This window comes from Drosophila miranda, chromosome 3 (genome assembly GCF_003369915.1).
Source record: "Drosophila miranda strain MSH22 chromosome 3, D.miranda_PacBio2.1, whole genome shotgun sequence".
NCBI classification, from domain to species: Eukaryota; Metazoa; Arthropoda; class Insecta; order Diptera; family Drosophilidae; genus Drosophila; species Drosophila miranda.
This window is the reverse complement of record NC_046676.1, coordinates 8778344-8792123: the sequence shown is the minus strand read 5'-3', so window position 1 is coordinate 8792123 and position 13780 is coordinate 8778344. Positions and strand designations below refer to the sequence as shown.

The following is a 13780-nucleotide window of genomic DNA, read 5'->3' as shown; positions in this document are numbered from 1 at the left end:
ATTGAATGCCCGGATTGAGAGCCGGATCTGACTTGGCTTTTTTTCGCTCCCCCCGCCCCAAAAACGATTGACAAACAAACACGGCAATAAACCGTAAAGTTGCCTTGGCTTATTGGGGCTTTAAGTTGGCCCAGGCCCACTCTCTCTCCCCTCTCTCCCCCCTCTCTCTCTCTCTCTCTGGGTAGCGCGCCTACGTTGCCAAAAAGTTTCCTCGTGCGAAAACTTTTTCCAGGCCCAGATCCAGGCCAAAAACGAAGCAATATTTGCATTTGAATCGGCAACAGCAAAAGCAAGAAAAATACAGCACCATTCCAGAGTGAGTTGGCCTTTTCCTTTTGGCAGGACGAGTGGATGGGCTGCTTAGCTTTTCCTGGCACGTACGAATATCTGCCTGTCATGAATAGCAAATGCCTCCACCGAAAAAGGTTGATTGAACAGTTGTCAGCCAGGAAGTGCGGCAGGCAGAGTTCGGAGCGTAAAGAGTTGGCCAGAATGAGGCCGGTGATGAGGGAATACCCTACAGGAGAGGAGACATATGTATGATCCGATTCCCTGCTCTCCTCCAACCGAACTCCCTCCCGAAACCTATCCAATATTCAACTATTACAAATATTAACAAATGTACCTACATATGTCACTGGATAGACAAATACTGATTCGACTCGAATGCAAGTGCATTTGCTAGCTCTCTGGCTAAAAGGCCGGCCACACATGGCGTATGCGCAATATTTGCAGCAGCATTTCGTAATGGAAAACCGCGACAGCTGTGGTGCTGCTGTGCTGCAACAAAAGAAATGCCTAAACTACTGTTGCCGCTGCTGCCGGGCAGGGGAAGAAACATAAAAATGCCATTTCACATTGCTTTCAATTTATTAATATTTTATGCAGCCAAGCGTAGCTCTGTGTGGCACAAAAAGTGGGCAAAATGGCTGTGCTTTGGCAATTCAAGCGTAAAATGTGCATTACTCATACGCCGCACACCAAGGCGGGGGGTGCCCGAGTCCCCACTGACCTACACCACCTGGTTATGCCGTTTACCTGGCGGCGCATAAATTGCACATGACATTACCCATACGCACCAATGGCCGGGCCTGACAAGGCACAAAATAAATTTCGCAGAAAATTTGACTTTTGTTTCCATGATACCTCCACCCCTCCACCACCCGCAGGCGGTTCCAACCCAAACCGCAAATTGATGGTACACCCGTCCCTCCGCATCAGCGAAGTCGCCTCATTATGGAGTCGCCGAAAACATATTTTCGCATTCATCACGGGCCAAAGTTTTCGAAACCCGAGAATGGGAAAACAGCCTGGCATCCTGGCATCCTGGCACATAATTGAAGCACATCGCAGACTCGTTTATTACTCAGCTCAGCCATCTCTCCGGCCATCATACATATGCACATATACATGCCCGGTGTATGGTGTACGGTGCGGAGTTTTATGGGTCTGCTCTGGTTTTTATGGCAACCCAGCCAGCCTCGTTCTGCGAAATATTCGCACAATTAGCGAGAGGGAAAGTTTGAATTGTGTTTTTGGGCCAAGCTGAATATGAGCCGTCGTCTCTCAAAAGGGGTAGGAAATAGCAGTGTTTGAACACCCAATTATACAGCCACCCCAAAAGTAAGACTGGAATTCCACTCTCCATCCTGCCGCTGGCTTAATTATTTCAAGCACAAAAAAGCACAGAGGTAGCAGTGAAAGCGTGCAAATTAAATAATAATTTAATGGGAAAATCCACCCATTTATAGTCTGTTTTCACCGCGCAGGTGCAGTCCCATCCATCGGGGCAGCATTTGACCCGCACGAAGACTTCCTTCGCCGATAGATCTGTGCAGTAGCCCGATCAGATCTCTCCAAAAATAAGGCAAACTTCAATAGAACTGTGTTCCACATCGAACTTTTAGACTCACCTTTGAAGGAAGTCTCCCCATAGGGTTTCCAAACACCCCAGTCAAGGAATGGAATCTTCATCTGCAGAGACTCTAGATATATTTGTATAACTGTCCAGTAATAGGGTTGTAAAAATAAATGTACATTTTAGTATATTTGTAAGAGTCTAACGGTACATATATTTGATCACACTGATCCTTCGAAAGGCAAGCCTGGATGCACCCACACCGTTACCATCTTCCAAATGAAATTGAAACGTAAAACACATAACCGAATCCCGAACTGAAGGGTGTCGTGTCGTGTTTGAAAAAGGGGTGGAACATGCATTAAACAAACAGCTGAGCCTTTTGTGTTGACTCATTAACGCACAGACTGGTGGTGGGCGGAGAGGGGAGGGGAAATTGCGAAGGAAAGCTAGCGAAACAACAGAAATGAAACATCAGGCAGGAGCATGAGCAGGAGCAGGAGCTTCTCTTGTTCCGTGTCCCTCCTCCACTCGTCCCGCTTCAAGTGAAATAAATACCCCAAAGTCATAAAAACCAAACAAACAACAACAACAATGTACAGAAGAACTAGCGACGGGGGCGTGACACGAGAATCGCTGACACATAACACGCTTCGCCAGCCAAAGTGGGGCTGCTTCGCGATGCGAACTGGCACTGTCTGAAGACTCCCATCTCTACCGGAGCTGCCATTGCCACCCCTCCCCAGGACAGAGGCCACGTCTGGCAGGCAGGCAGGCGACACGACGACACTCGACTTGACTCGACTCGACTCGAATGCCATCGTGTTGGAGCCGGGAGCTGGAAACCCCGGCTCATTGTGGAGTAACAATTTTCATTTTCAACGCCAAACGCCAAGCGCAGGGCGCAAAAAACGCATAAAATTTTACGAGCCGAGCCAAGCAAGAGAGAGGGAGAGAGGGACAACACAGAAAGGAAAGCGATATAGCAATAGGCGGGGAGGAGAGGAGAGTGCGAATGCGAATGCGAGAGTGAATCCTGGGCCGGGTTGGTTACGAGTCCCTCGGTAAAAGTTTAGCTTTCGTGTTGGCCATAAAATGCCTGACAGGGCTTAGGAATGCAGTTGATTTGGAATGGAGTCTGGCGAGAAACTCTTACGCTTCAATGGAGTTGGCAGCCAGCCCTTTGGGGAAAAGTCCTCAGATCCGATCCACAGAGTCCATTTGGGGGATTTGCGGCCGTTTCTGCTGCTGCTGGGGCAAGGGTTACTCCGAGAGCGAAAGAGAGCGCGAGTGCGAATTGTGTTCAGGTGATGTTTTGGTCTTTATCGTCGCTCTCGTCGTTTATTGACTCGCTTTGCATTTAGCTTGTGCCAAAAGCTTCCGAAGCTTCCTTTTATAGCCATAACGGTTAAGCGGCATTAGCTACCGCTACCGCTCCCACTCTCACTCCCACTCCCGCTCCTTTGTTATGCCAGAACGAGATTGCAGCAGTGACAAAATTAGCGGTAAATGAGCAAGGTTAGTGGGCTGAGACTATGAAACAGAGAGAGGTAGGAGAAAAGTGGGCGGAGGAGCAGGAAGTAGGCTCTGAGAAAATGCCAGTGGCGGGAGAGAAACTTTTCTTTTCCACGGGGCATTTAAGTTCAATTGGGTAATTTGGGAGGTGGCCGGCACCGAGGGGGAAGGGGCAGAGATGGGCTGTCATTTGCAAAACTGTAAACCGTGTAACGAGACATCCTCTGAGAATTGAGGTACCAGAAATGCTCAGAGATTCCCTAAAAAATATTTAAAATACCTTTAAAAATTGACTAATTAACACTTCACCGCCCCCGGAGAGAAGAGGGAGAGCCACAGGGGCCACAGGAGGATAAATAGTGTACGCCACTTAACCCATTACTGATTTATTCATAATGTTTGATTAGCCAGTAAATCATTTCTTACAGCCCCCTACAACGTTTGGCCACAGCATTAAACGGGTTTCGGGCCCCTTAGCCTTGAATAAATATTCCCAGAAAACGTTAAGCTTTAACTACAGCAAAAGGTTAAGAGAAAGAGAAAGAGAGTGTACATAGTGGGAGAGAACGTCTAGCAGAAGGGCAAACAAAAAGTAACTGTAAAATTTAGCGCTATGTCAACACATTCCAACAGGCAGCGCGGAACCCAGGGACTCTGCCTCAATCTCTCTCCCCTCCCTCCCACCACTTCAACGGAAAGAGCAACCATGTGCAAGTCCCGGACCCGAGGACAATGCAACTCAAGTGTTCAGCCACCTAGCAAGGAGTGATTAAAAGAGGTGAGGCCTTGTTCCGCCTTTGGACATTCCTTACAGAGGACACACTACTGGAAAAAGAATTAAACAAGCACTTCTTTGTATAGTTCTATAACGACAAAGGATGTTGTAGACCCTTGATCAAATTGCCACCTTTTAAAAATACACCCTGGCAGAAAGGGAGCGCACTCCCATATGATTGCGAGCAGCCAAAGGAAGACCTTAATAAGTAGCCTCAACATATATGTAGTTCTTCCAATCCCAGCTTCCCCCTTTGAGCAGCAGACAGAAGACATTCGTCCACTCTCCCCACCCGCCGCACATCCGTGCAGCAGAGAACTTTCTCTTGTACGCTGGTAGCAGCCGCATACAAATTATTTTGGCCAAAAGTTTAACTCAACTGCAAAGAATTTTAAAAAGTTTCACGCCATCGCATCTCTGCCTCTCCATTAGGCAGAAATTGTCTTGGGAAGGGAGGGAGCTGATAAATTAAGACGCTGCCGGAGCCACAAATCATTGAATTGAACCGCAGTGCGGCAGGGACCGAGACTGGCACTGGCGGGACGGAGACAGCCCCAGGCTCAGCTGCTGCTTCAATTCAATCTGCCATCGATTTGCCCCCAAAGGCGACACATGTGGCAAAGCACGGCTCCTCCCAGCTCCCAGCTACCAGCTCCCTACTCTCCTACGTTTATCTTTTTCCTTATTTGTGCACCCTCACAAAGAGTACAAAGGGTATTATTATTTTCACATCTCAGACTTAATAAATCATATATGTAGCTGGATTAGGAACTGGTAGGAGCTCATCGAAATATGTATCTCAATCAGAACGGAAGATGGACCTGGAAGGGTATCTAAAGCCTCGGCCCCAACAATATCTCTTCGGTTTTGTTTGTAATACAATTTCTGGGAACTTTCTTGTTGCGGCTCGGCTGCTTCTTGTCCTGAATTTTAATAAACTTTTGACTGAAGGCAGCGTAGGGACTGGGACTAGGGCTAAAGGGTTTTTTTTTTTTTTTTTTTTTTTGGCGACAACCCACACGATCTTGGTCGAGTGAAAAGTTGTCAGCTTAAGCATTTTTATCAATAAGAAAAATACTTTTCCCGTGGCTCCTTCCCCCCCAAAAAAAACTTGCGTCTTGGAAACTTGTTTTATAATCCTCTTTAGTCCTGCCCTGGCCTGGCACTTGCATTTACTTGGCAATTACTTCAAGTCCTGATTTAATTGAATGCAAATGCAGAAACAGCAACTGAAATAGGTCCTCCGCATCCCCAGGGATTTGGTGGAGGAGGAGCTGCTCCAGCAGTAGCAGCCATATTTTATGCAACAGCAACAGAAAACTGCAACTGAGATGGCAGCTGAGGAGCAGCCAAGGAGCAGCAGACCCCCAAACCACCAATCCCAGTGTGCTTGTGGGGTGCCATGCCCTGTCTGTCTGTCTGTTTTCTGGTTCTCAAGTTGCATAATTTTGTTTTCCTTTCAGAGCAGGGGCCCGCGCCCCACGTTGGCTCCGACTCAGGTCCTGGCCCATTCGTGAGCACCTTCTTGGCTGCATTCATACTTTTTCACACCCTTTAGGATTCCTTCGAGCATGGCATGTGTGTGCACTGAAAGAAACCCGTGACTTTAACAAAATATATGGACATTTAGGAAAAAGTTGTGCGTTACTTTAATCGGATGATAGATTATAGATATCCAAGGATCGATGGATCACCAAGGGTATCAAGAGTCAGCCTTCTATTGGGGCTTTTCTGCAAGTGTGGGTGTGTCTGCTCGTGAAAGCAGTTCAAGAGGCTGCTCGACAGGAGCTGCCAACTGCCAGCTCGGAGTTGCTCCTGTTACCATTTGCCCTGATGAATGGGGGATACGGTGTACCTACTACGGCTTCTGTTCCTCATTTCATGTGGCGAGCATTCTGCCATCTCTTCATCTGCATCTGAATCTGAAACTGACTTCTGCACATGCACATGCTTTTTTAAAGCAATTTAAATTAACAGCAATGGCGACATCCTCCTGCAGTAGAATGGGCCTGGAGAGTCCCTGTGTGCGGACTGGATGGGATGTTGTGTGTGTGTGTGAGTGTGTTTGCTCATGCCTCGCGGGATTTGGTGGCTTGGAAGGGGGAACAGGAGACTGCGAACCCGGGGACGACATGCAATTGGAATGCAATTTGTTATGGGAAGTTAAGTCTCCACTTGTCAGTTAAGTTTACGCTTGGCTGTTTGCCCGTTGTCGTCCTCGCAGGTTGCCATCCAGTTATGTGTGTTTGCCCCTGGATCGTGGCACTTGGCTTTTGTACACCTACTCCCTACTCCCTACTCCCTACTCCCTACTCCCTCCTCCACGCTGCCTGTCTGCACCCTATACTCCCCACAGGACAGTTAAAAAATAATTAAAGTATTTAAATATTTAAATTAATTTGTGTTGTCCAAAATGCCTTTTGTAATTGGTCTGAACCCGTTGTCCGTCGTAGCCGCAGAGCGAATGAGTGAGTGATGTTTGGTGGAAGCTGTCTCAGCTCCTTCCCCCACCCCCATATGTTTCCCTTCCCCCTTTGATAATGCCCAACTCGGAAAACAATTCGAAACTAACAAACCAAGTAAACACCACCAAAAACAACAACAAGCGGGAATCATCCAAACGCAGAGCACGCAACTTTTTACTGCTGGCGCCAGTTCCGGCACCCACTCCGCCTTCAGTTGGGACTTTATAGCCGTTTACTTTGACATATCGCAGCGGACTTAACCGGGCCCGTCCCGTCTAATGGAGCTGAAGCCGCTCCAGCAGAGGCGGCACTCGTGCTCCTACTCGTACAGCACGGAGACGCCTCAAATTATGCTACACATAAGCGTCAGAGTCCCGAAACGGACTCCACTCGGCAAATCAGACGATTTACATGCAGGCAAAATGTTGATTAGAAAATTAATTAAGGTTTTTACGATGGCAACCGAGGCAACCGGGCCGAGTCCGGGCTTTCTAGCTCAACAAAAACTTTCGCTCCGGCGAATTTACGACATTTTTATGACGGCCTGCCATGCGAACGGGGGAGGAGAGAGCCTGAGGCTCGTAAAAAAAGTGCGTAAAACTTTCTGTCAGTGGCAGGAGCTGGGAACAACCGGAGCAGGACCTGGAGCAGCTGATAAAGAGCCACCAGCCTTCTGTCAAGCCATTGAATGCTCCTCCTGCCGCTTCTGCTCCTGTTCCTGCTCCTGGCACTTGGGCGCATATGCAGATGAGTTTTGGCCATAAAACCTCCAAGGAAATTTCGCTCAATAAATAAATTGCGCGCTGAATGTGTGAAGCCTTTCAGTCTTTTCGTTTCCCCTTTTTTGTGTGGGCGTCGACACGCCCAAAATTTAATGGAATGAAAGCCACGAAACATGAGAGGTTCTAACAAAGATCTGCCTAGTTAGGCAGATCCTCGAGAGAGCAACCCCCGTGGTACAGTTGAATGCAACATCGATAGCAGAAAAAGTTCCAGCGCCAAGGGGGAGGAAGCACAATGACCGGGGAACTTGACGAAATCATTATTTCGCCTCGACATTTATTGATGCCATAAACTTGAGGATTTATGCGTTTTGGCAGCCCGCTCCTTCCACAGCACACCCCCTTTTTGGGCGAGAATGCATTCGAAACGGGGGGAAACCGCACAACAGCCAAAAACCCACCCGTTCAGGAGGACATTGATACCCCGCGGCACAGGGAATCGTCCTGGCTACGTGGCCATGTCAAATTTTAGTTCGTATTTTGGCATATTGCAGCACAGTGGGACGCAGTGGGACACAATGGGACGCAGCAGGAACGAAGTCAAATAACCCATCAAGCCAGAGGGTGGAAGGGAGGGAGGAGTGGTTCCCCGATAAGCTTACTCTTCCCCCCTCATTTCCTTATCTCTCGCCCTTACACACACACACAACCAACACCGTGTTAATTTATTTAAATTGACTACGTGCAAAGTTTACTTACGTCTTGGACCATGCCACGCCTTCCCCACGAACTCCTACCAAGGAGAGTTTCGTCTAAGGGCGAGGAAGAATGCAGGGGAGTCAATGTTTGCACAAATTTCACATTTTACTGCGCTTCGTTGACGTTTTTTGTCTTCCAATGCAAACCAATTTTCAGACTGTGGACCAGGATATACGGATACGCGACTGAGATTCATATTTATCGGTTTGCCCGACAGCTCTGATGACCTACACTTTGAAGGGTATAAAGATGGTCAAGCAATTAGTATTAGGATTTTAATTGAACTTGTTTAGCTATTACATTTTTTAGAGTTAATTTGTTCGATAAATCATCAGTTCATTTTCGAATTGAGCGATCAGTAAACAGTACAAGTTATTTACTCAGGTTTGAAGCTCACTGATAGGCCGCGTTCATCTTTCAGTAGCGCATTTGGCAAACGCTCGCGCATAAAAACTCATTTGAAAGAGTGCCTCTCACACGACTCCCATGGCCAGCAAAGACAACAGTTGAGGGTGCTCCCAGCAGCGACTCCTCCCTCCGTACAGGCCAGAGAAGCGCGTTCAAGTGCACACTGGCTGCTGGGACTATGCATGGGCACAGCTGGTTCTTCGTCAGGCGAGATGCTCTGGCCTCCGGGCTCTGCCAGCCATTCGCGTGTCAACAATAAGCGCAATAACTTAAGCGTGCATTTCTGTATGGCGTGGAACGGGTAACGGAGGCATGGCATCCACATGCAGGGCAGGTAATGAATGCGTTCCTCCGTCGAGTATACCTGACAGCTAATTAACTGGCAAATGGATCTCAGCAGCGGAACAGGAGCCAGCAAACACTGGCCACTTTTACCCGAGAGCAGGGATATGCTTCACCCACGGCCTCTGGTCCAATGGCCACTTGAAAATGCATTCTCGACAGCTGGTTTTCTACATTCTTTTTGTTGTACTCAGTTTAATAGATACGTACGTGTCTTTTTGTGTCTACATCTCTTCACAGCATTAAGATTTGTCTTTAGTTTTTTAAATAATACAAATCGTTTGCATAAATACGCTAAACTGAATAATTTAACAGATCGGCACACTATTAGTATACACAAGTTAATGAACATTTCCATTAAAGTTGTGTGGTTTTTGTGTATAAGGTAAATCACAAAAATTTGATCTACGAATCAGGCAAAGTAGAAAAATGATACGAGAGTATATACATAAGAAAGCTAACCATAAAGGGAATTAACTATGAACGACTAAATGCTAAACTAAACAACTAATTTTGAATGCGCATGCAGAACATGTTTGGTTGACTAGAATTGCACACGATAGCTGCTTCCGCGGCTCCTCCGATGCGCATTAGGTCAGAGGATTGTTGTGCAGGTACCTGGACAGCAGGAGAAGACCAAACGATGTGACCATGAATATGCTGCCAGGTATTGATCGCCGTATGGCTAGATTGGGATCACGTTCGCGCTGCGAGAACAGCTCGATGTCTGCCTCGTATGTCTCGAAGTTGTTCCAGTGCAGGCACCTCTTTACTGCGTAGTCCCAGCGCCTGTAGAGCACCTCTCGACCTGCGAAATAAAATACAAATTAGTTCCATTATACCTATGCAACAGTACTCTAGTCCCCTGCACTTACGGTTCGGTGTGGTGGTGGGTGAGAAGACGTCTGTCGGTGGAGCATACATCTTTGTCGCATATTCTAGGGATACCACGCCCATGGTCACGCCGGCCGCCATCATAGCTCCCAGACCAGCTGGCGAGGCGGTATGCGGCCGTTCCAGCATGTAGCCCATGATATCCGCTATGAATTGGACCAGGTGTGTGTCTTCTGCGTACTCGCCGCCGAAAGTGAGCACCGGATGCATGCACGCGTGATCCCAGTTGGGCGTGTCCCGCTTGAAAGCCTCGAGAACTTCGTAGATCTGGAAGCCGGTCGCCTCGTAGGCAGCCTGGGTGATGTTCTCTGCCGTAGTCTGACTGGAGAGGCCCAGAATTATGCCCCTAGCATCATAGCGCCAATAGGGCGCATACAGACCATGAAAGGCTGGAACAAGGGTAATCTCTGACCGTTTGGCCGCCAGACCGCATTCAGCATTGAGCATGGAGGATGAGCAGGTGGAGGAAATCACTGAGCTGTCGCCGATAAAGGTATTAAGTGATTCCACTACATTGTCGTTGGAGTTAATCTCGGTATTGATGCGCAGCTTTTCGCGTAGCCAATTTACTGTGGATCCGGCATTGGAAATAGCTCCCTCAAGGCTGTAGTTGGTGCGCGCTCGGGGTCCCAGCTGGTGCGCTATTCCTGTGATCAGTCCATTCTTTGATTCAAGCATTTCTGTGCCCGTGTGGAGTAGGACAAAGCAGCTGTCATCCAGGGTGCAGACATTCTGGCCGGCCTTAATACACAGTTGGCCCATCAAACAGGCAGGCTGCTCGCCAATTACCCCTGCTATAGGGACTCCCAACAACGGTCCGTCCAGCACGTAGCCATATATTTCGGAATTGGAACGTATCCGTGGCAGTATTTCTATGGGCAGATTGAAGAATCGGCACAGCTTTGCATCCCACTGCTGTGTGGACAGGTTCATTAGCGAAGTGTAGTGCGCATTGGTTATGTCCGTTGAGTGAACTCCCGCCTGGACGCCACCGGTTAGGTTCCACAACAACCAGGAGTCCAGAGTGCCGAAAAGGCACTTGTCCTCATTTATTGCACCTCCCACAGCCGGAATATTCTCCATCAGCCAACGAATCTTCAAGGCACTGAAGCAACCACTCAACGGGAGCCCAGTGCGTTCCCTCACATAATCCACATTCTGTTTCACGTTGTGCAGGATCCTTCTCAGGACTGGGGTGCTGCGACTGTCCGACCAACCAATGGCATTGTGCAGCGGCTGGCCAGTGTACTTGTTCCACAGCACGGACGTTCCCCGCTGATTGACAATTCCCACGGCGATGATGTCATGCGGATCGATTTCCAGTATCACCAAGTTCTTGTACGCCGTCTACGAAGTTATTTGTTTGGGTTAGTTTCTGATGATATAACTGGTGCAAAGAGTCCCCGATACGCTACCTCAATGCACTCCTGCATGTATTTCCAGATCTCCGATGGGTCATATTCTAGCCAGCCGGCCTGGTGGACGATCTGCCGCAGCTTCAGCTCATGGCAGGCCAAGACTTCGGCGTTTTTTGTCGAGTAAATCTATGGAAATAGATATTGAGTCAGCTGTCTACCCACACAGTCAGACACTCACGCGTGTGTGTGTGTGTGTGTGTTACGAGTGCGTTTTTGGCTTACCAGAAATCTGCAGTGGGTGCCGCTCACGTACGCAATGCCAATGAGTGCTCCAAATCTGCCATATCTGCCGTTGTTCATATTTTGTTACCTATGCTGTGTGTGGCACACACACGTGCTGTTTGGTGTTAGGCGCGCGAGCGGTGGAAAATGCTCAAGTCGTGTTTGTGTTGTTGCTTTTCGGAACGAATCAAATTAAGCCCGAGAGCGTTTGGCGAAGGGCGGTTTATGATGACAGCTGACAGGGGAACGAACTTACCCCTCTTAAGCCCCCTTCATTTAAACAACTTGAGTTAAATTGCGGAAAATAATGCTTACTCTTGTTAGTCCAACCTATCCTTTATCTTTGCTTAAAAAACTTGAACTCGAAGTTCACCTGAACTTAAATTTTCCCTATTTTCGTGGAGTGTATTTTAATACCCACTGGTCGACAATGGGCTAATGTGCCTTGTACACGATTGGAAAACGCTACTTCGATTGTAATACAAAAACTTGGCTAGGGTGGCAGCGCCCCAGGTTTTACCAAGTTGGCAGCCCTTTCAATGTGAGACTGCGCAGAGCGCGTAAGACAAAACCGAAAAAACAGAGAGACGAAATAAACTCAGCGCTGTCAAACAGTTAATTGTGCACAACAAAATAACGCTTTGGAGTCGTCGCTCAGACCATTTCGGAAAATTGAGAAGAACCACAGCCTATTGCAGCAATTTGAGTTAGTGACCGTCACCACAGCGAGGAAGAAGAAAACAGTCGGATTGAATTAAAAGGTACTCTACTGAGTATTATGATAAGTACAAAGCTGGAGCACAAAATGCAACGCTATTATGCTGAACGTGAGACCACAGGACCAGAATTCGGTGAGTTTCATTTATGGATTTGCCAATACACAATACAGAGAGAGACGCGCTGCAGAATCAAACCAACCCCCAATGAAGGACAGGACGATTGTCCTGCCCGGCCGCGTCTTCCGCGCTTAGGGGTTGCTAGCGAAGAAACGTAGAAAGCAGAAATGACTGATTGACGGATTTTAACGATTTTTCCCACAAAAACAACCCACAGACGATCGCTTGATAAAACTGGTCCGCGCCAATCCAGCCATCTACGACGTCAGCCATCCGCACTATCGCCGCAATCCTGTGAGAGTCGACATATGGGATCGCATTGCCAACGAACTGGGCACCTCCTGTGAGTAATTTTTATGCGAACGGCCCCCCTCAAGCCGTAGTACTCATCCACCCACCACCCCTTGTCTTCCCACCCCACAGCACGCTTCCTGCAGACCAAATGGAAAAACATACGCTACAACTATCTGCAGGAGATCAAGGCCATTGAGACTGGCCAAGTAAATCCGAATGTGCGAAAGCGACGCTTCACGGAGGATCTGTCATTTCTCCAGAACACCGCCCAAACATACAATGTAAAGAAAAACCAGACAATTGCGGCGCCCACCAATAATGGGAGCAGTGACAACGACAGCAACAGCTTTCTTTATCCCGATCCGGAGCACTTGACGGTCGATGCGTCCTGCAACTATGACATCATTGAGCTGGACAACAGTGAGGACGGATCGAATAGCGACGACAATGAAATCGTACCCGAGCTGCAGCTCATGGAGCCAAAGATGGAGGTTTCCATTGAGAGGGCCTTGAATGGCACCAATAGCAGCAGAAATAATAGTCGCAACAACACCCACTATAGCTCACCAGCCTCCTCGCCCCTCCTCACACCAATGGTGGTCATGGGCAATGGGTATGAACAGGACGAGCAAAAGCAGCAACAGCAACAGCAGGACATCAAGAACAGCTCCCTCTCGAATGGAGAAGTTACCATTGAGCCCATATACAAGTCAGGGGCCACAAGACGACCGGCGGCCAGCGATATTATGGGAAATGCAGCCAAACGCAAGGCCATGGTTGCCCCTCTGCCTAGCCTGGCGCCCATCAATGACCCCATTGAGCTTTATTGCCTCTCACTGGTGGATTCTCTGCGCAGCATGCCCAGGTCGGAGCGGGAACGGGTCAAATTCGAGTTCGCAAACATTCTAAAGGACGCCAAGTACAAGGACGAGTCCTAAGGGACTACTGCCTGCGAACGGGATCTCTCCAATTCATATGCAATACGTACAACCTTTGGTTTGAGGCATACAATCGATTACACACCCTTTTTTTTCCACACTAGACTATACACCTATGTATTAATCCATTTACATAGCATTTGTACTTGCTGCGTCTGTCTGCGTTTCTAGGTATAGGCTTAAGTTAACTTGTATTAATATATTCATTACCAAGAGGCAGCCTGATAAGTCCGTATCTGTTAAGTTGTATCAACAGAAATACCAAATAAAGTGTGCACAAATCATGCCGGAAGATGACATGCCCCCATCCCCATCTCTATGCTTTAATGCCTCA

General features: G+C 48.1%; 2 protein-coding genes across 2 annotated transcripts; one reads left to right on the top strand and one right to left on the bottom strand.

The window, feature by feature from the left end:
• Window positions 1-9007: 9007 nt before the first annotated feature.
• LOC117188046 (glycerol kinase-like) lies at window positions 9008-11703 on the bottom strand. Its single transcript, XM_033391252.1, has 4 exons — window positions 11379-11703; window positions 11154-11282; window positions 9720-11085; window positions 9008-9652 (listed from the first exon to the last, which is right to left on the bottom strand). The coding sequence occupies exons 1-4, from the start codon at window positions 11454-11456 to the stop codon at window positions 9435-9437; spliced, it is 1791 nt and encodes a 596-aa protein (XP_033247143.1). The 5' UTR covers window positions 11457-11703; the 3' UTR covers window positions 9008-9434.
• Window positions 11704-11899: 196 nt separating this feature from the next.
• Window positions 11900-13753, top strand: LOC108158551. The gene is made up of 3 exons (XM_017290965.2): window positions 11900-12229; window positions 12432-12557; window positions 12638-13753. Exons 1-3 carry the CDS (start codon window positions 12157-12159, stop codon window positions 13444-13446), a joined length of 1008 nt encoding a protein of 335 aa, XP_017146454.1. The 5' UTR covers window positions 11900-12156; the 3' UTR covers window positions 13447-13753.
• The last annotated feature ends 27 nt before the right edge of the window (window positions 13754-13780 follow it).

Bases quoted from the DNA above. Each gene is read 5' to 3' on its own strand.
- LOC117188046 (XM_033391252.1), bottom strand. From the start codon at position 11,456: ATGAACAACGGCAGATATGGCAGATTTGGAGCACTCATTGGCATTGCG. The intron at 11,283-11,378 runs GTAAGCCAAAAA...CTATTTCCATAG, and splicing joins GCACCCACTGCAGATTTCTG to ATTTACTCGACAAAAAACGC. The intron at 11,086-11,153 runs GTAGCGTATCGG...ATAACTTCGTAG, and splicing joins ACATGCAGGAGTGCATTGAG to ACGGCGTACAAGAACTTGGT.
- LOC108158551 (XM_017290965.2), top strand. From the start codon at position 12,157: ATGATAAGTACAAAGCTGGAGCACAAAATGCAACGCTATTATGCTGAA. The intron at 12,230-12,431 runs GTGAGTTTCATT...AACAACCCACAG, and splicing joins GACCACAGGACCAGAATTCG to ACGATCGCTTGATAAAACTG. The intron at 12,558-12,637 runs GTGAGTAATTTT...CCCACCCCACAG, and splicing joins CAACGAACTGGGCACCTCCT to CACGCTTCCTGCAGACCAAA.